Raw genomic sequence first — 22,732 nt, forward strand, 5'->3', positions numbered from 1 at the left:
TCTCTCTAGACTATATTTCAAAAGCATTGCATTCTTTACAGAATTAATGGAAAATTCCCATTTCCTCAGCCCACTTTACACAATATATTTGATTTCTGAACAACTCAACATTTTGAATGCCATTGTTCTTGCTTAAGAGAAAGAATTAGAAAAAACAAAACAAAGAACAGAGAGCCTTCAGGTGGCTTTATGGCGGCTTGATTAATCATGTCTTTGTTTGAAACCACAAAAATATGTAAACCTCAGGGTAATACTCCTTAGTAAGATGCTGGAGGAGTGAGCTGTCTTTTCTAAAATACGAAAAGGACTTTGAGAAAGAGGTAATTGAAGGAACCTACGTGATACTATGAAGAGCATGTATGGATGTGAAAATGTAGCCACTCCCCTTTTGCTTGATATGTGGATACATAGGATTAAAAAAACAATGAATATCCTTGTTTTGCAGCTGTCGTGAGTGCCATTCCTGTGCCAACCCTAGAAAGTGCCCAGTATCCAGGAATCCTTCCATCTCCCACATGTGGATACCCCCACCCACAGTTCACTCTCCGACCGGTGCCCTTCCCAACACTGTCCGTGGACCGAGGTTTCGGAGCAGGAAAATGTCAGTGTAATGTATTTTCCTTTTTTAAAAAAAAACAAATGAATAATACTAAGGATGTCTTGTCAAATGTGTAGCATTTTGAGGTTGTTATCCCTTGGAAAGATGGATTTACCCATGACCTGGGTACTAGAATTTTCTTTTCCAGCATAATGAATATTTTGGATCTTACTCACATGCTTTTGGACTGATTTTCTAGAGTCTTTCCAAAGTCCTCTCCACTGACAATATACAAAGTGGTGGAGAAACAAAGGTTATATGGTTCAGTAAAACAGTGATTTGATGGGTGCTAGAAATTCATTTAGCATAATGCCCTCAAGGTCCAGCCATGCTGCCACAAAGGACGGAGTGTCCTACTTTCTGGTAGCTGAATAATATTCCATTGTGGATATATACCACATCTTTATTTATTCATCTATAGATGGACACTTTGGTTGTTTCCTTATGTTGGCTATTGTGAATAAAACTGCAATGAACATGGGAGTGTAGAAATCTCTATGAGATACTGATTTTGTTGCCTTTGAATACAGTATTCCCAGAAGTGGGATTGCTGAATCATATCATAGTTCTATTTTTACTATTCTAAGAACCTCCATACTGTTTTCCATAAGAACTGCACCAATTTACATTCCCACCAATAATGCAAAAGGGTTCCCTTTTAGCCACATCTTTGCCAACACTTGTTATCTCTTGTCTTTTTAATGATAACTGTTCTAACAGTTCTAACAGGCGATATCTCATTGTGGTTCTGATTTGCATTTCCCTACTGATTAGTGATGTCAAGCACCTTGTCATGTACCTGTTATCCATTGGTATGTCCTCTTTGGAAAAATGTCCATTCGGTTCCTCTGCCCATATTTTCATCTGATTGATTGGATTATTTTTGCTATTGAGTTGTATGAGATTCTTAAGTATTTGAATATTCATCCTTTATCAGATATGTGGTTTGCAAATATTTTCTCCCATCCCTTAGGTTGCGTTTTCATTTTGTTCGTGTTTTCCTTTGCTGTGCGGGAGCTTTTTAATTTGTTTATTTTTCCACTTGTTTATTGTTGTTTTTGTTGCCTTTACTTTTGATGTCAAATCCAAAAAAAAAAAAAAAAATCATTGCTAAGATCAATGTCAAGGAGCTTACGCCCATGTTTTCTTCTAGGAGTTTTATAGTTTCAGGTCTTAGATTTAAGTCCTTAACCCATTTTGAGTTGATTTTTCTTTTTTCCTTTTTCTTTTTTTTTTTTTTGGTATAGTGTAAAATAGGGGTCCGATATCTTTTTTGTTTATTTTTATTGGAGAACAGTGTGTTTTGTCAGGACCTATCAGCTCTGTGTCAAATCGTTGTTTTCAAACAAGTTGTGGAGGGCGTAGCTCACTGACCCATGTGGGAATTGAACCAGCAACGTCGGTGTTATGAGCACTGCACTCTAACCACTGAGCCAACCAGCCGTTCCATCTTTTTTCTTTTTTTATGTGACAATTTAGTTTTCCCAGCACCATTATTAAAGAAGACATTCTTTTCTTATTTTACATTCTTGGCTCCTTTGTCATAAATTAATTGACCATATATGCATGGGTATATTTCTGAGCTCCCTATTCTGTCCCATTGATCTATTTTTATTCCAGTACCATACTGTTTAGGTTAATAGCTTTGTAATATAGTTTGAAATCAGAAAGTGTGATGTCTCCAGCTTTGATCTTCTTCCTTAAGATTGGTTTGGCTGTTTGGGGTCTTTTGTGGTTCCATACAAATTTTAGTGTTTTTTTCTATTTCTGTGAAAAATATCGTTGGAATTTTGATAAGGATAACAATGAATCTGTAGATCACTTTGGGCAATATGGATATTTTAACAATTATTTTAATTGATGAGCATGGAATGTCTTTCCGTTTATTTGTGTCTTCTTCAATTTCTTTCATTAATGTCTTACAGTTTTCAGCATACAGATCATTCACTCCTTAATTATATTCCTAAATATTTTATTCTTTTTGATGCTATTGTAAATAAGATCATATTCTTTATTTTTTAATAGTCTGTGTGCATATATGGAAATGCAACTAATTTTTGTCTATTGATTGAGTATCCTGTAGTAGTATTTCATTTGTTTTAAGGAAGGTAGGAATGGAGATACTTTCAGCTCTTATATACACCCTGGTGAGTTTTCCTGTGTCATTTGGCTTTGTTTTTCTTCAAGCACAGCATTTTAAAATAGATTTTATGGCTTTCTTCTCTTAGTTAAGAATAGGTGACTCAGCAGCTTGTGTGAGATAAGATGTTTTGTAATAGATAAGATGGTAACAGCAATAAAATGTATTTGTGAGGTAAGCTATATTTTCTCCAACAAAACAGGGACAGCTCTAAGAAATCATAAATTGTTTAGATGTAGCAAGGTTGGAATTAAAAAGGCATCAAAAATATGCCAAGGGAGAATTAGATTTATTTTCTTTTTTCTCACTGTACATCATGTCTACAGAATAGAGTTGTGTGCAAAAACTCGAGGAAAAACAGTTCCCTAAACCATATTGGAAGGAATTAAATGAAAAAAATGTAGGAAGTCCAACAACCAAAAATCTGAATCCCAGGACAATTAGGAAGGTGATTTTAGTCAAATAATTTGGAACCACAAGTCACTACTTCAAACTCTGAAATGAATTTTCCCCAGCAGAAAAGAGAGGTTTTAATTAGTTTTCTCATTGAATCATTGTCTACTGCTTTCTTTTGATTTCATCTATGTTCTCTAACTTTAAGAAAGATGTGTATGAAGAATGTGTAGATTGACTTTTAATTGTTCATTCCAACAATACTGACACAAGCCAAAGTTCATTACTTTTTTAAAATTAGAAGGTAACTGTTTTATTTTATTCATGGGATATCCTGTAATTTCTTTTCCTTTTTTAAAGACATAGTCTCCTTCTGAAAATCCAGTATTTTATTTACTTTTTTTCTTTTCTCTTGATTTGGTACAGCATGCAAAACTGTCTCATTGAATCATGGGGAAGTGATTTCAAAAGTTAAAGTTCAATGAAAAAGAAAACAATAAATGAACTAGTATATATATATATTTAAATCTATGGTTATAGACCACAGATCTGTTTCTATCTGTGTGATTAGTCTCATGTTCATTCTGGTGCAAGACTTTGAGAGTGGGAAATCTATGCATATGTGGGAGCAGAGATACCCTCTGTACCTTCCACACAAGTTGGCTGCAAGTCTAAAACTGCTCTAAAGAAATAACATTTATTGAGAGAAAGAGAGAGAGAGAGAGAGAGAGAGAGAGAGAGAAAATAAACTTTAGTCTCTTTAGTTGAGTTTTATTTTGTTAATTTGTTTAAAAGTAGGGATTATTAAATAAAGTTAGTTATAGAACTATTACATAACATATAGTATAAATACATACCATATAGCAATTCTATAAAGTCATATAAATAAAAAACTCTTAACAGAGTGCTTAGCTCAGTCAGTTCTGAACCTCATCTAAATCAAAAGGCATAGACATTCTACTCCTAGAAGATTTCACAGATTTTTTAAAATATATGTTCAATCATTCGTCGAGGATTTTTGGAGCAAAGCTATGTGCAATGCAAAAGGAATAGGAACTAATGTGTGTTTCCAAGTGAATGCTTAGGGGAAAAAAATAAGCACCCTCTTTACTAGGAAACTAAATATTCTCTAAATCACTGTCAGAAACAGTTAACTTTCAGCCATTCAGTGTTGGTTTCTAAATGCCTTGGGGAACACTAACCATCCCTGTTCTCTCTCAAGCAGAAAACATTTCATGACTCTGGCTAGAGATGTCGTATTAGTCACCTTGAGAAACAGTGAAAGGCACACATAGGAAAAGAAACTTTGTGCAAGTGGGAGGATGCTCCTTCCTCCACAGTGATCTGAAAACCCTTCGAGTTTTACAAGAGATTAATCACGAAAACCCTACCTCCAAAGTTGTATTGCTTTTTGAGTTACAAATAAAGCTGAACTTCTCGCCTACCATAAGGAAAATAAAGATATAGAATATAGCACATTTGCATTACACATATTTGAATTCAGCAATAAATTAATAAAGATTTATATAGTTGTGATGGACAAATATTTCCTTTTCCTACCAATATACTGTAGTTCTGATCTTAGCCTCAATAGGCAAGTGAACGGCCTTGGGGAACAAGGAGCAGTTCTGTAATTTGAAAACTTCAACCAATAGATACTCTTGAGGTCAAGTCATCATAAAATTGGTGCCTCCTTTTCCTCATCTTTGAAACAAGTAGGTATTAGCGAAACAGATGGTTTCCACTATTCCTTTTAGTTTGAGCTTACCTTAATTGGTCAGAAGGCTAGTCAGCTTTATCCATGTCATTTTTCTGCCCCAGCTCTACCCCAAATTGGAAATCAACTAACAAATGGGACTTGACCTAGGAGTTCTCGGATTTTTCTCTAGAGTCTTTTCAAAAATCCAGGCTGTAAGGCACTGGCGTTACTTGGAAATATTGCATGATGCTGTTTTTCTGAGATTGATGAGTGAAGCTCATTCCTCCAAGTGTCCATGTCTCAAAGTGTCTTTGCTTAGAGTTATCCATGTGCTTTATTTCTTTCAAATATTGCGATTTTAGATAGAAGAAAAATCCTCATTTCCATTCTTGCAATATTTTTGCCAGTTATTCCATAGTGATTTTTTATGTGTTGACATTAATTATTATAAAGTGTCCTGAGATTTTACTCTGCTGTGTAACTATATGGTATTTGTACAATGAATTCCTACTATCTCATCATTTGAAAACAAGTGCCTTCCCAGAACATATTTGATTCTCATTGATTCTCTGAATTGTAGGGAGGCTGCACTTCATGGGTGAAAGGAGGTTTTCGTTGCTTTCAGACCTCTTAGGAGAGCTGAATGTCATATCGTGAGCCAGTTTGTATCACCCCGGTGTCCTGAAGCTGGTGCTTGAACTGGCCAAAGGAGTTCATCTGAAATGAGAGCTTTCCTCTAATGGAGCAGTTGCTATTGTGTTTGTTGAAGAGTTTTCACTGCCTTCAAGGTCAGCCAGTTGGGCAAAGCATTTCTTTCGCTCCTTGTAAAATATAAAAATTATGAATTGTTTATGTAAAAGTGTCCATTGTGTTAGGTATTAAGCAAACTTGTCATTTTGTACAAAACAAAAACAGTCGCCCTTATGAATAACGGATACACTCAGTCTCCAGGACAGGCCCTCCTACGTCCACCTAACCCATTACATCAGGCACTTTTCTTTTCACTATGTGTGGTGCTAAGGATTGATTTCACTAAACAGCTGGTCCATCAGTATCAAGCCACCATTAATTACTCCCTCAAAGTCAAGAACAACAGCGTGATGTTTCCAACCGGAATCCTGGTGGCCGGGTGAAAACCTGGGGATGGAGACCTGGGCATACAGAGAAGTTTTATTTACACAGCGATGCCTTTAAAGAGAATGGGAATAGGAATAGCCCTAGAAAATTCAGGCACGTCATCAGAATTCATGTGAAGCTTCAGGTTTTTAAGAAATCGAATTTCAGGAGGCTAAAAAAAAGTACATACACATTTTATTACACCTGTCATCACAAGAATACTTTAACATAGATCTCTTTCATTTTAAAAATGTAAGAGAAATAAAAGAGAGAAATATGATGGAAGGAATAAAGAAAAGAAAGATTCACAAAACATATTGTTTCTTTAATGGATAAAGGAATTTTAAAAATATGATGTGTGGCCAACCGGTGACTGAGTGCCTCAGCCCAGGGGAGCGCAAGTCTCATAATACCAGCGTGAGCCAGGGAGCTGTGTCTTACACAACTAGACTGAGAAACAATGGCTTGAACCGGAAGGGGAGACTGGGGGCAGAAGGGGGAAAAAAAATATGATGTGAATTAATTGCAATCCATGTTCAGTAGAGAGAATTACTTAAAGGAGATTTCTGAGGAAAATTGCAAAATTTCTTTCTCTAGACAGGTAATTTAATTGGATGATAGGGGCCTTTTAGTAAAAAACAGTACATTCGTAATGAAGGACCTAGATATAGGTTCCTGCAGCTACTTCTTTTTGATTTAGAGCAGAGAGATATTTTCTTTTTATTTGGACCATTGACTATTGTTCATTTTCTCCTTTAAACTGAATATGAGTCCAGAGTAAAACCTGCATAATTTTCTTTCTTTGTCTCTAAAACTGTATTTTCAACCATCTCGTTATACATTCTTGATTAAACACAAGCACACACGTGTCCCTATCCCCTTTACATTCTTACAAGCATGTAGAATTTAGCTCCTTCTAACCCCTACCTGAAGCCTCCATCCCTTTTGTCCTTATCTGAGAACCAGCATCACCAAGAATGTGCCTTAAGGTTTTCCTTGCGGCGCTCTACTTATCCTTGAAATTTTACAGGCATGTACGCCTCTTCTCCATCTTTGCTAAGACTTCCAAGCTTAGAGACAAGGCACTTCAGTTCAACCTCCTCTTGCCCCCAGACTTCTATGCAGTTTGCTGTCTTGGTTACATTTTTCTTCTTTGGATAACTGTTTTATCGAGTCTTTGCCTGTTTTCTGGCTCGGGTTGCTATGTTGTTAAATCCTGTCCTTAACAAATCCTTGATCTCCTCGTCTCCATCTTTGAATGGGGTAAGCCTGAAGGGTGTTCGGTGACCCAGGAGACCTCTAACCCTGTCTGAATATAGAACAATGAGTTTTAATAGCAATACCCTTTGCAGGCACATTTTACTTTTGCATATCTTTAATATTATGTCTTGATCTTGGGTATCTTTAATCTCTACTCCCTTCAGCATTATCAGATTTTCTTTCTATCTCCTCTGCCCTTCGCTGACCTCAAAGAGCCTCCCAGAGAGTTGTCTCAAAATTATCTCACAAACTAATTATCTTGAAATATTTCCTGGCTAAAAATTATCTTTGGAAAGTGAGATATTATCTTCTATCACTGCATTTTTTTAAACTCACCCAGAAGAACTTTCTTAAGAAATAAATCATCAAAAATACTCTTATTTCTTTTACACTTATATCTACTGTGCAGCTCTTTTCAATTGCAGTTTAACTTGGACCTATTGACTTCAAATTTGAATGAATAAAGTCAAATTACAGTATCCTTAGCATGAGAAACTTCCTTGCAAATATTTAAGGCCACTCAACTGTATTCTCTGGAGAAAAAGTGTGTTTCTGTACACAAAACCGTCCAAATACCCAAAGGCTGTCATAGGGACTATGCGAAACCACTTCAAACTATAGTAATCTGACTGGAAATTACAAGGTTTGCTACCAACGAGGAGAAATTGTAATTCTGCATTTAGGCAACTTATGCCAGCAGAGTCACCTCTCATATAACTTTTCAGCTGGATATGCTTCTGCTTTTTATGGAAGACAATGATAGTGGTGTTATTTGTATGGTTTTATTAGCAATGCCTTTAATACCCGGTAACTGATTTGTTTGATGGTTGGCATAGTATGTTTAAATCACAGAAAAATTGGCGTATTGGCTGGGAGATAATAATGCAGCTATAGCCGGGTTTGGTACATTGAATTTCACTGACGTTGCTACTTTGAAGGGAGAAATAATTCTTTTTCTCTCACGTCATCACCTGTGATTACAGGGCCCAGACAGTACAGGCAATATAGTGCGTGCTGTGTATATATCTTACTACTCTTCCTGAAAAATAGATCCCTGACGTGCTGGATCTACTTCTAATGTTCAAAGGGGCAGTGCTATCATATCCCGTAAATATATGAAGGAAGAAGAATAAGGATGTTCTTAACTTGAGGAAGAGCTTGGCCACATCCGGCATCTCTCTCTGATCTGACCCAGGGGCCCCTCAGCTGACATAGGGGAAGCAAGCTTTGTCCTGGAATCATGAATGGCTTTTCTTGCCTCCATTGCAGCAGTGAATGAAGGACCAAACACGCAACAGCCACCCATGTTGCCCACAACACAGCCTGAGCATCCCAGCAGTGAGGAGGCACCAAGCAGAACCATCCCCACGGCCTGTGTTCGACCAACTCATCCACTCCGCAGCTTTGCTAACCCTCTGCTACCTCCACCAATGAGTGCAATAGAACCGAAGGTCCCTTACACACCGCTTTTGTCTCAGCCAGGTAAAGTGCCCCTTTGTTCACGTTTAAAATAGTTGTTATCGTTGCTGCTTTGGCTTAAGTGCATGAGGGTTCTTGGGAAGGCCGGATGCAACAGACCTTTTCAACACTGAGGATGTGCTCATGTCTGTCACTGATGTCTGAACACAACTCTTAAGCATCTGCCTTACAAGCAACGGGCTGGTTGTGCCCTTCATTCCCTTGGAAAGTTGTTCATTAATCTTGAGTCCCAGTCAAGTACTTTTAATATGTGCTGTAGGTGTGCCCACAAGAGAATGCTGGGAAAGTTCCTGATTTTTCAGTCATCCATGTGTGTCCTAGGATTTAAGGCTACACTCCAAAACTAGAGTTAAAGATGTAAAAGTCTGCAAGTCACTTTTTCGAGAAATGCGTGTAATCCCATAGTTCTGCTTTGTATTTTTCAATAGTCAACTGCCAGGGGTTCTTATTTCAGAGTTGCAGGGACAGAAAGGAGTGTCAGAACCAGTGTAGAGTACAACTTTCTAATTTTAGAAATAAAGAAACCAAAACTCAGCTGGGAAGCAACATTGCTATGACGCCCCTCTTTCTAAGAATATCAAATGGCAGAGGTGAGACCAGAGTCCCCAATTCCCAATGAGGTATTCATTTTATCACCTCAGATCGTATCTAGTGGGGATGAATCAGAGCTCCTTTTTTTGTTTCTGTTAGCAATTTGGGGAGGAAGGGGGAAAAGAGGCGAAGAGCAGGAGAAAAGAAGAAGAAGGAAAAATGAGAAGGAAGAGGAAGACAGGGTGTGAAGAAGGATGACTGGGGAGAGCTAGAGGGTTAGGAATAGATAGAGAGGATGAAAGATAGGTCAACAGATAGATAAGTAGATACATAGAGATAAAGAACTATGTAGTGTTCCAAATTATTTGGAATATTAGAGTAATTCTTAACCACCCCAGTGTATGAGGCATAAGATAGTAAAGTTCAATGGTTCTGAATAAATACAGGTGGCCCCTTAATAGACAGAGGCAGCTGGACTAGCCAATCTGCCGTTGTGCAGAGACATTTGACTGAGCTTCCGTCATTCAGAGTCATGCCCTCCGCAGTTTGAGTCACTGCCTTAGGGCATAAGCTTCATGATAACTGCCGAAACTAAGGAAAATAAGATTGCAATGAGGAATGTGATCTTTATATTAATATTAAGAACGCATCTTGTTCCTGGAACAACTTTCATTGATTTGTGCTCATCACCCCTGGTGTTCTCATCGTTCCCATGGTGTATTATGGGTGCTCAGCTACCAGACCCTGAGAGGTGGGGGGAGTACAGGAGGGATGCGGGTTCCACTGCTTGAGATGCACACTGCACATCCGGCCTGGTACTCAGGATAGATGTCAGGTTAATTGCAACAACTAAGAAAAGCTAGCCCTTACTGAACCTGTGCTCTGTGGCGGGCATACTTCTGAAGGCTTGTAACATTGCATTAGGTCCTCACAGCAACTTTATGAGGTAGGTACTTTCTTCCCCCCACTTCATGGACAAAGAAATTGTGACACAGAGAATTTAAGTAGCATCTTTAAGTCTACGTAGCTAGTAAGTGATGCCTCTTTTACCACCTTCTGATTGCAGAAAGCATGCGTTCTGAAATGCTGGGAACTCATTTGTACTCTTAGTTTCTGTCTAATTAATTAGTGACAGAAACACAGAGAAAATGTTTTAAATCTATCCAATTAATTTATTCTAAAACATTAAAACAAAAGGGGTGACATCTGAAAAAAATCTGAAATAATAACGTTTTCTTAAGAGGCTTTTCTTCAGTAGAGCTGGTATGAAATATTATATCAGTTATATTAGTTTCAGGTGTGCAATATGGTGATTTGACTTTTTTATACCTTAGAGTGGGATCACCCCACTAATTCTAGTAGTGATGTGTCATTGTGCAAGCTTATCACTATTTTCCACTTCTTTACTCACATTTTAATGAGGAAAGGTAAGAGATTTAACTGTGCTGTACAGAAGAACACTAATTTTATAACATCAAAAAACCAAAGCTAAAAACTATATATCATTAACAATTCTCTCTACTTGCAAGTAAAGTTTTGGTCTTTTGTTTTTATTTATTTATTTATTTATTTATTTATTTATTTATTTAGCAACTGTGTTATAATAGAGAAAAACAAGCTGAAAATGATACTCTGAAGTCCATTTCAAATGAAACTTTTACTGTGACGGTAATGATTAGTTTGGAACACAGACTTTGAAAATCAACGCATGCTCCAGAGATCTATCACAGCAGTACGACCCAGAACTCTGATTTTAGAAAGAACATCTTACAGTAGACTGAACAAGGCACTGGCATTGTTATTTACTAGTTACTATTTTCTTCTAGTTACAAATATACTAAAGCTGCCTTAAAATCTGACACAATGTAGCATAAATGAGGGTATTATGTCTTTAAAAGATGGGAAATAGAGTTTCTTCTCCTATCTCTGCAGCTATTCTCTCAAATAACAAGCATGTCTGAAGAACCTCTCTCTGATCTAATGTCATGTGGGCAAGATCTCATTTTCTTTTATTCTCATTGCTCATTTATGAGCCTTCTTTTGTTTTTCTATCGTTCTTGTTTTCATGTGAACTATTTGTTACAAGCCAGCTCTTCTTTCATATTTTCCAGTATCTGTGGCTTGAGTTTTGGGGTTGATTTTATATTTTTCACAGTTCCCCTTTAAATGCCCCCTCCCCAGTCACCTTGAGACACACCCTGCCATCACTCCGAAATTATTAAATGCCTTTTCCTTTCATGTTTCTCCTTCATTGTCTCCCTGTGATTCCTGTTCATTTCATAATGTCTTACCTCATGATTTTCAAATAAGTTCTTCCTGCATTGCTCCTGACACATGGTAAATAGTGTGCTTTTAAGAAAGGGCTGATGTTTACTTATTCTAATAGAAAAGGAAAATTAGCAGACTGACAAATGTATTAGCTATGACATTAACTACATGCTTCTCAGCCTAAAAGATGAAATACTTAGAGCTTTCAACAAATTTTAATTCTAAGAAAATCATTACTTGAGTCAAACTGATTGATGAAGCAAAGGCATTCTCTTGTCGGCTTCAAAAAAAAAAAAATACCTCAAATGATTTTTCTCTGGATTTCACAATAAAGGACTGCATAATTACTAATGAATTTGTCTTTACTTACCGCAAAGTAATTACTTTAGAAAATGGTAATGTGAGGCATTGCTATAATTTTTAAAAAGCATGCCAAACGAGAGGCTCCTTCTGCTTTGAAACCGTTGAAATTAGGATGGACGAAGCAGGTCTTTCTCTGCTCCAATCCTGTGTGTGGTTTTTCACGAGCATCCTCGATCTGTGTCTCAGTTTGCCTTCCGACAAGATATGTGGAGCTACATTTGCAGCAGTTTTATATGAGTTCCCGGGCCACACATATCGTGAAATAAGGATCTCCATAGACTGGGAGGGAATTTCACAGTATTTCTACAGTCAGTGGTAATTAGACAGCCATCCTGTTGTCACTATGACGGAAATTCTGCCTTCCTGAAAACACAGATTCATCCCTTCATTGCCCCCCTTTCTACCTGCTGAGTTAGAACTTTAGCTCACTAGATTCTAGGGTAATTTATGGTGTTTCTTACAATTTGATCATCACCTCGTGATAAAGTGGTTTTGTTTCTTAATGCTTCACCGATAGACGTGAATAACTGTGGGTCTTTGCACCTCTTAGGGAGGCTGCAGTCACTGCACTTTGCAAATCACAGAGGTGGACTTGTAAGTGATTTGGCTCAGTCCCCTTTCAGGTTAAATAGAAAATGTTTGATGGAGTGTTAAGCTTATGGCACTATAGATCTGACATCAATTTTACAAAGGACCAAGATAGGGTGTTTTTCTCTTTTTCTTCACTCGTGAAAATTCCTCTTAGCTGTGAAATGATCAGCTGCACTTTAAATGAACCTGGATTAGGAGACCATTTGTCTTCTGGGGCTGTAATTCTAAAGGGAAAGAAAATGTGACCTCTTAAACAGTGACTTTTATACCGTCGCACTGTTTTATAACACGAGCCCCTGGAGTCCTTGCATCTTCATAAAGGTGCCTCCGTGTTATATTGTCCATTATTTACACATTGCATTTCTATACATTTTTTATTTATAAAAGCAAAAACCCCGAACATTCTCATCTTTTCAATCTTCTAGAGATCAATGTGTCAGCGGACATGACAAGACCAAAACTCACTTCATTGTACTGCGAAATTGAGTTTGATCTTCCCTCTGCAAATTGTGGCATGTGCTTCAATTTGTCTGAGGACAGAGGACAAGAAGTGGGTGGAAGTGGCTGACAGCAGACAGAAAAGGCATTTGATTTATGTTTTATGGCTGGTTGGGAAATCATATGTTCCTGCTATAACCTGATCTTTTTGACAGGCTTCATTTCAGTAAATATGCTATCACACAAAACCACCAATAAATTACTGTAATACTTTAATACAATTGCTTTCCCTGAGCCACTTGTAGGCCACCATTGGGGGTGTTCATCGGGATACCAGATGAGTGTGCATTCTACTGAAATCAATTATAGGAAGAGGTCATGGGAAATCACACATTCCTTAGCAGGTAAAACAGGAGGGTCACTTTTCAGTCCAATCAGATCAAATGAGTCATTGGCACAGCCAAGTAGGAGACATATGTTGATTTGATGTTATTGGAGTCAATACTACCGATCAATTTTAGAGTGGAAAATTAAAGTACCGCCTATTAAATTTTATCTTATGTGGAAGTACATCTGTATGTTGTTTTGGGGCTTGGTTTGTTTGTTTGTTTTGGTAGCTCCTTGAAATGGTCCCATCCTCATTCCTAAAGGATATTTTTTTAATAGGTGAAATTTGATTTGTCTGGTCATCCTAAATTATCCCTTGGTAAAAAGCAATTAAGTGAACTTTGCCTTATATATCACCAATATTTGTGCTCTGGAACCTACCTGGTATTTTAATACATTACTGTTTCTTCTAGTGTGGTGTTCCAGTATATAAATAGGACAGAGCTCTGCTAATTATCTCAATGAGAGGGAAACAGTTTCTAGAGGATTTTTTATGAGGACGTCGTGTGACTGTTGCCACATTTATAGATGACAAAGCTGAGGCCTGAAAAGGTTAAGCAGCTTGCCCAAGGTCAACAGTTGAACTAGTGGCCAAGTTTAAAGAATGCAAAGAAATATAACATCGAAAGGAAACAAAGGATTTTATTTTAGCTTCTGTGTGGTATAAACAGTTATTCTTGGATTGACTTCTTCTTTTTTCCCTATAAGAGGGCTTCTCGGATGATCCTAATTATTAAATATCCCTCAGAAAGAATTGTTTTATGGAAGGTAGATTGATTTAGTTTAGTATTTGAGTCAATGTGTTATTCTTTTCTGTAGGTTAAATGGAGTAAAGACTTTATAGCAAGAGTAGTGACTAGCCAGCAACTCCCGACTAGCTCCTGTCTGTCTTAAAGTCACCTGACCAACCTGCCAATAGCCTTTTACAGGAAGGCAGCAGCCAGGGAGCTGACATTTATTGTTTTCAGCACCATGCACCATGGGTGGCCAGGACTTTGCTGTTTAATAATAAAAATAAAGACAAGCAGGAGGAAGTGCAAAATGAAGATAAAAGTTAAGGCACATGAGAATATTATCAGACTGTGTGTTAGAGAGTGTGAGGGTCAATGAGAGTGAAAAATGAACAGCTGGAATTGCAAAAAGTTTTTGGAAGGAGGGAGTGAATGACCACAATCGTGTTAAGATTTGAGTCCTTTTGATCAAATTTTTGCCCAATTAAAAAATAAGAGAAAATATTGTACCAGGATAATTGAGGCTAATTTTCAACTTAACAGACAATTAAACTCAATGGTTAAAGTACTAAGTTACCATCTAGATGATCATAGAGAAAATGTTTTAAAAATCTATTTTCGGAACTTTGTAACCTAGTAGACTACATAATTGGAAATAGATAACAAAAAAGTCCTTGGATTATACTGGGGAATGTGTGGCCTTGTGAGTGACAGAGAATGGTGAGGGAAAGGATGACCAACAGATTGTTCTCAAAACAGAAAGTACTCCTTTCACTTTTCCTAAGAACCTGATAGGTCACATGGTTAACTACTGCTGTGTAGATTTTGTTATTTATTTACTATCTTGGAGATCAAAGTGTCTTTATAAAAATCAGCTTAGGTGAAGTAATCAGGTTATTGCTTTAATTATGTCACCTTTTATAGTTCATTAAGGTCATTTCCAAATGAATTCATGCCTACCTGAGAAGTAACTATAATCACCATTATATTAGTTTGAGTACAAAAGTAATTGCAGTTTAATAGGTTAAAAATAATTGCAAAACCCCTAATTACTTTTGCACCAACCTAATAGATACAGACGTAGATACTCAGAAGGATTGAATAACTTGTAACTGTTACAGAATCATGTGTCATTATTCTTGGGACCTTTATACAAACCCTTACACATAACAGACACTCAATAAATATGTGTTGAGCTGGCCAGAACAGAATAATAAAGGTAAGAGCCAAAAATTGAATTTAGGTCTTCAATTTCAAGTCTAATGATGATTACAGGTGAAGCAGGGCAACTTGAAAGTCAGCAATAGGATTAAATATTAATGATAAAGGCAGATAAGATGAAATATAATTTCTGAATTCACAATCATTTGATCATAAAATGCTAAGTGATCTAAACTATAAATATGCTAATGCTGGATTAAACTGCATAGAGTGGAAAAACAACATGAAACCACCCACCCACCCCCAGAAATTCTATTTAATAATTTAACTTCCTGAAAATAAACAGACATGCAGTTTCATCATAGTACAATGGAGAATAATGACATCCATTTTGTTCCTAAAAAGAGGGAGTGTCGCTCAGTGGAAATAAAGAATCCTGAGGACTATTTCTCAATTGTGCCAGTTATGGAATTGGTTTTGCTCCCCTGAATCCTACTAATTTTCATCTGTGAAATTAGTCTTTGCTCCTTAAAAGGTATGAAACACGAAATTAGAACAATCTTAATTACTGCAGAAATAAGGGTGTATATTCTCTCCATATTTTTCGTTTGCTTTGTGAAATAGTATGAATAATAGAAAGATTTTCATTTGAATAAACATTCTCAACAGTTGACAGAGTTCTCTATAGTTTTTAAATTAGTGTTAGGTTCCAGTTGCTTCTCTTTGGGAGCGGGGAGACATTTTGAAACAAAAAGTGTTCATATAAAGCTCTGCATTCATTAATGGGCTATTAAATTGTGTTATGAAAAATCTAACACACTGAAAACAAACTGAAAATTTCTGTGATAGTAAAATAAAGTGAGAGTTTAGCAATCAGCAAACTATTTCTAAGGGTATGAACTGTAATATCTAAAAGAAGGTGTAAAAACATTTAAAGCCCCCACTTCTAAATGTTTATAACTTTTATCTCCCTGGCAAGGACTTAACAAAGAATTCAAGTGCCATGTTAAACATCTTGTGTTTTTCACAGCATTTACTTTCATCATAGGCTTGCCGGATTGATGTTCTTATTGCCAGAATCTATTTACTGGAATGTCAAGGCTCTCAGAAGAAAATACCTTTATCTTTTGTGGTAAAGGAGATTTTAACAAGCTTTGTGTGTGTGTGTGTGTGTGTGTGAAAAACAATGATAAGTAAGCCCAACTGATTTCAAAATGAGAGACATATTATGACATAATTGCACATAGAGGCTTATAGGAGTAATGGAACTTGCAAAGACTGCTCTTTTCATATCTACTCCAAATTGCCCACTTAAATATTCTTATTTCACATTTCCCATTCTCTTACCCGGTTGTTGGCACCTTTCTACTTCCGTGGTCACCTGAGTCATTATTTTAAATAGAAATTGCATATTTTGAACTACAATAATATGGTAGTATAGCTTTGAAATCCGAGATTACTAGTTTAACCTTTCATTTCAGTTGGTATTGCAGTTAAAATCATAGTTATTTGTTTGCTTATTTTCTTTTGGACTACTCTCTGGAGTGGTACGTCAGTTATTTAATAGAACCAGGCTGCCTGTGCACACAGATCTGGGCTGACACCTACCACACTGCCACAGTAAGTGCAGGACCGTGTTGCCACGTGACAAGGAGAGTGCCACCAATCCTCTGGATCTCTTCCGGGCTGGAGGAAAGTGTGACCAGAAGAGCACTTACTGGGGGTAAATAATAAAACCACTAGGACCCAGCTCCATGCTCACTGGCCAGATTAGCCTTGAAAATGTCATTTAACCTCTTTGTGCTTCAATTTTCCACAACTATAAATGGGGAAAGTAAAGTATAGTCTAGGAAGGTTGTGCTTCATTTTCTTTAAGGAGTCGAAGCAGGTAAACATGAATTATGCTAGTTAAAAATGTTAACAGTGAATTCAGGAGCTTCTGAATTGATAGAATCTAGAAACCACATTGCCTTATAAATTTGGCCCAATGATGTCTCCGCTGCCTTATATTCAGAAGCAGTGGGATCATGTGGAAGGAAGTATAAAAGTGCATTTTAATGGTTCAATTGATGAAACTAGATCTAACTCCCAAATGTTGTATTACACCAAAAGTGTATGCAATAGAAAAAGGGCAGCCATTGCACAGAAGACAGAATGGTGAGCAAAGAAGTATGGGGAAGCTGCTCATAGCTGTCTGAATATTGTTTCCTGAGTCTAGAGCGAGGCATGGCCTCTTCCAATTGAACAGGTCTTTCTGCAATCATAAATTCATCCGACAGCCAGGAAGCTATCTCCCACCCACACCTTTAAATCTAACTGCATTAAATTTCCCCTCCAATTCCTTAACCTGTGTCTCACTCAATTGTTATGAATATTTGTTCCTCAAGCCCAATAAGGATTTATGTCCAATAGATGCACAGGTTTGGTGGTGACATTCTGACTTCCTCTAATTTGGTATGCCTAGGAATCACCTGCAGATCTTATTAAAAGGTAGGTTCTGATTTGGTGGGTTTGGAGAAGAGCCTTAGATTCTGCATTTCTAAAATTATTCCAGGGGATGTAATGCTGTCCCTCTGTGGATCACACATTGAGTAGTGAGATTCTAGCACAGATCACGTATTCTTCACCTAGGGTTCATGGAACAACTTGTGGGTTGGGTAACTTTGATAACTCATCTGAAATTAAATTCACATTTCTCTGTGTGTCTGTATGTGTGTGTGCATTTTTTCTAGTGAGTGGGTACATAGCTTTCATTAGAGGCTCAAATTGATCATTATCTGCAATAAGTTAAGGATCATTTAACCTGCCATTTTGTCATCACCCTGCATTTAGGCTCAGCTAAGGAATATAAACACCAACATCCGGTTTTGTTTTACTTTTTTTTTTTTTTTTTTCCAAACTAATTCCGAAAACCTTTTGCAGAGCTAACCTTCCAGAATCCAAGGCCAAGAGCAAAACACTTTTGCCCTGCTCAAATGAAATTCTGCAAAATTAAGCCATTCATCTTCTGCAGAAACACCTGGGGATGTTGTGTACATGTTTTAATGCCTGATGAAGGAATTGGTCAGATTAGTACTTGTAAATGTCTTAATAGAGGTCCCACTTCTGAAACTCTGTCTTATTTTTGTTGCCTAAATGAAGAGTGATAGATGCGATCCACAACTCTATGACAAATTTTCTCCAGAAGATGAGCACCTGTGGGAAACTGAGATGTGTTGTCATTGGACAGGGGTCATGATAACCTGTCCTTGGCACCCTGTGTTGCAGTGTAAGGTGGAGAGCACTTCACATTTTCTCCAGCGATGACTCATCCATCGTTCAATGAAAATTTCAGATTCAACCAGTGTCACACATGTAAGAACTGCATATAAAATCTGTAAAACAGATATTTTTAAACTTTTCTGGTGGTAATAAGGAAAAGTGAACCTATAAATAATGATAATAGAAATTACAGAGAATGGGAAGTAATTAAAGAAATGTTTGAGTAATGAAGACATTATGATATTATGAGTTACATAATATAAGCGATATCATCATGAATCACTGATTAGGTATAAAATAATTCTAAGGAGTAAGTATGTGTTTGAGGAGGCTCAGTTGGGATTGGAGAGAAGACAGTTCTTAAAGACAAAGAACCTGTTTCTCCAATAAACGTTTGAACAATTAAAGTCTTTCTTCCTCTCTCCCTCACCCTCCATGTTTTACCCACTCCCGACACACACACTCTTTCTTTCTTTTACATTAGAAGTCCCCCACACCCCCACCCCCCATCAGAACTTCTGAATTCAAATAGAAACAGGTACTCTATAGGCACCTACCGGAGCACAAGTATTTGAATTCCAGATCAGGGAGAGGAACAATGATAGAAAGTACCCCTGAGAAAAAGGTTTAAAGGTGAATTTTCCTAGGTCTCTTGATGTTTTAAATGTTTGAGAATTTTCTGCACAGAAGCCTCCTACTTACCTCTCTCTTTGAGTTCCTGGGTTGGACACATGGTACAGAATCCGGTTCCTGAAAGCTGACCTGGAGCCCCCTCTTCCAGTCGGAGGCCAAACCCACCAGTCAGGCGCCATCCATCTCTCCTTCTCTAACTCCATAATACTTGTCTCCCAGCTGCCACATAATCAGTACCTTCTCTATTACTTTCCCTGGGTCAAAGCTCATATTTTATACTTTTATTCTGTATGTTATATGATTCTAGTTAAGTATTTCACACTCACATGACTTATCTTCCCAAATCAATACTTGATATCATGATAGACACCAATTTTCAATATTCTTTAATATAACAGTTAAAAATTAAGAGTCTTAGCATATAGTAAATAGAATTAGATGACGACTTCCAGGGAAAGAATTTGAAGGAAAAGAAGAAATTTGAAAACTGAAATGAAACCTAATATGTGCTGGGCCCCAGTAGTTAAGTTACTCAAGGAAAAATGAACTGACTCTAACTATGATGATGGCATTTGCAAACCTTATTACTAATCATCACCATTAGCAAACAGCCATAAGTTCACTATCTCAGTTCAGCTTCACAAAAACACCAAGAGAAAAGTATCATTTCTCCCAATTTACTCATGAGGAGAAAGTTTGGAATCAGAGAATATAAAATAATTCATTCAATGTCACATTATATTGACAGGACAAGGCAAAGATTTGAACCTAGGTCTTTCTGAGGCTAATGCGTACTTTTCTGAACAACTATATTATAATACATATACATAAAGGAGCAAGAATCTGTAAATAGTAATATGACAAATATTAAACACTCAACCTATATTTTGGCATTTTTATTAACATGTAAATATCTACATTGCAATTATTTTTCCAGAAGTATTCTAATCTCTTCTACAGAACTTATAACCATGACAAAATACTCCAGCTGATGCATTCACAGGAGGAAAAGAAAAATACAAAAAGCAGACTTTGTTTATTTCTGTATTCTCTATGTATTATTTACATTTCCATTGGTTTTTATTTTGTCACAGTTTTTTTGGTTTCCTTTCCAAATATGTATTGATTACATTTTTCATACTTGAATTGGCTCAACACATCCAAGTAAAGAAAGTTTTATTTCTCATTGGAAGACTAGAATAAATATCTATATAGTTATCAAAAATCCAAAGATAATATAGGCTTATTTCTAATCCTTGTACAAGATAGCCTACAGCCTATTTTTCAGAACTACCTTCCAATAATTTTGTAGATATGAAATATTCAGAAACTTCATGCTTCAGAGTATGTTGAATATTGAAGAGTTTATGAAACATTGCATAGAAACACATTTTTCTCTCATAAATAATTTCCCATATGAGAAAAAGAAAACCTCAGTTAACTAGTATCTTTGGGGAGTGGACTATTCTCAGGAAATTGAATTTCTGGACAGCTCACGGTAAAATAGAAAACATTTTGTGATACATAAATGCTTATCAGTGGCTAATTCTATGTTAGCTATAAAACAAATACTGAGAATGCCATTTTGCAGACACTTTTCCCTAAATCCAACACTATCTCTATAAAGTAGGCCGTGTCCATTTATAGGGGAGGAAGCCAGAGTATAGAAGAATTGAATAACATCTCCAAGGTCACAGTTATTAAAGGGCAGTGACAGGATATAAGTCTAGTTCTGCATGACTATAATATCTATTCTCTTCCCCGATTGCTGGAGAATCACAAAAGTGTACCAGGAAGTAAGTAAAGACCCAGAGATGAGAAAATACAAAATGTTTTCAGAGTCTGTAGATAAAGCAGTCTTGCTATTTATAGGATGAATGATTAGTAGAGTAATCATGAGATAAGCTGGAGAAGGGCAGAGTATGGTGAATGAAAACAGCAATGTTTTGGGAGGATCAAATGGCAAACCAAGATTGAGATAGGAAGTGTGTGATGCAGATTGATGGCAATGAGAATAGATGGAAAAGACAGCTGCAAGCATTCTCCCCCAAAAGAAGAAACAGGTGACTGAGTGAATAATTGGATACGAAGAATGAGGGAGAAGGTGAGGTCCAAGGTGCCTGTTGTTTTCATCCTGTATCCTTGGGAACACGGTAATAAAGATGGAAAGGGGGGAGTGAGCTGAGAGGTTATTCCTCGAAAGAAATGAGAGAATGGGAGACAGAGTGAAGTATGCTGAGCATGAAGGGGCAGTGGGACATCCGAGTGGAAATATCTAGTGGATATGATACAGCATTATGAATTCAAGAGGGAAGTCACAACTGAAGAGAGGACTAGGTAATCATTCTCAGGGAGTTAAGAGTTTTAGCATAAAGTAAATAGAATTAGATGACAACTCCCAGGGAAAGAATTGGAAGGACAAAAAAGAAATTTGAAAACTGAAATTTAAGGTCAATCTACATTTTATGAGGGAGTAAAGAACAGGTACTAGAGATAGGAAATCAATGGTAGTATAGTTTTTCAGAAGCCAACAAGAGAGAGTATTTCAAGGAAAAGTCAGTTTTATATATAATAACTCCTTGATTCAAAGTGGCCATAGATTTGTTTTCTTCTAATGTTTTATTATAAAAATATCAAATGCTCGGGAAAATTGCATAGTGAACTCCTATATTCCTACCATCTAGGTTCCATAATTAACATTTTTTTTTCATATTTTCTTTGCCACGTATTTATTTGTCTATCCATCTACCTTAATGTTTGATGCATTCCATAGGAAATTGTGGGCATCAGTTCTCTTTGCCTCTAACACTTCAGCAAGTATAGAAAGATGCCTTTACCTTTGGAATATCTACCATTGGTTTAGTTGCATAATGTTAAGGGGAAAAATAAAAACTTTAATAATGGTATAAAATCACTTGTATAGAGGATTCTGATTTCAGGGATATTTCTATGCATCTTAGAAGTGAGGAAACATAATGACTAACAAATTCCATCGAGAGGTTTACAGGGCAGATACTCATTAGGCTGAAAAATTATAAGAGTCCTTATGACCTTTATAACTGACATTTGTATAGATTGGTGAGGGCAAAAGCCAGATGGTTGAGAGAGCCAGGGTGAATAAATAAATAGGCAATGTGAAAGTGTAGACCACCCCTAGACGTATGGCAGCAAAACACAGGAAAGAAGTTGGTCAGTGGTATAAATGGAAACACACAAGTTGGTTTCCTCAATGGCAGCCATGTTCTTTGTGGTGAAAGGGACTAAGGGCTTTAACTCTTATAGTTGAAAACATGTTTTAAATATATGACCATACCTCACTGACTAAGTCTCTGTGAGCTTTGAAAATGTTTTTCTGACTTGAAAATATTGTTCATGTTGTACTTTGGTCAATTTGAGAGATATACCTGTCAAAGTTGGGAAAGATTGGGTTAAATTGATAGTGTACTCACCTCAGAATATAATCTTGAAATTATATTTCTGGTTATAGTCATTCTCTCTCTCTCTCTCTCTCTCTCTCTCTCTCTCTCTCTCTCTCTCTCTCTCTCTCTCTCTCTCTCTCCCTCCATGTGTGTGTATGTGTGTGTTTTGATGACTTCTATTAAAGATGAAACCAGATAAAAAATAAATTATTTCATGATAGGAAGAAATCTGGTTCTGAGTAATAAAGGCTTTACTATAAAAAC

The 22,732-nt window shown here is 36.8% G+C and overlaps 1 protein-coding gene across 1 annotated transcript in view; it reads left to right on the forward strand.

The window, feature by feature from the left end:
- Positions 1–22,732, forward strand: part of DCC (DCC netrin 1 receptor) — a 1,038,356-nt gene that overhangs the window by 1,001,730 nt on the left and 13,894 nt on the right. The window contains exons 26-27 of the mRNA XM_033087479.1: positions 446–601; positions 8,476–8,688. Coding sequence (XP_032943370.1) covers positions 446–601; positions 8,476–8,688 — 369 coding nt within the window. The remainder of the gene's footprint in view (positions 1–445; positions 602–8,475; positions 8,689–22,732) is intronic.

This window comes from Rhinolophus ferrumequinum, chromosome 19 (genome assembly GCF_004115265.2).
Source record: "Rhinolophus ferrumequinum isolate MPI-CBG mRhiFer1 chromosome 19, mRhiFer1_v1.p, whole genome shotgun sequence".
NCBI classification, from domain to species: Eukaryota; Metazoa; Chordata; class Mammalia; order Chiroptera; family Rhinolophidae; genus Rhinolophus; species Rhinolophus ferrumequinum.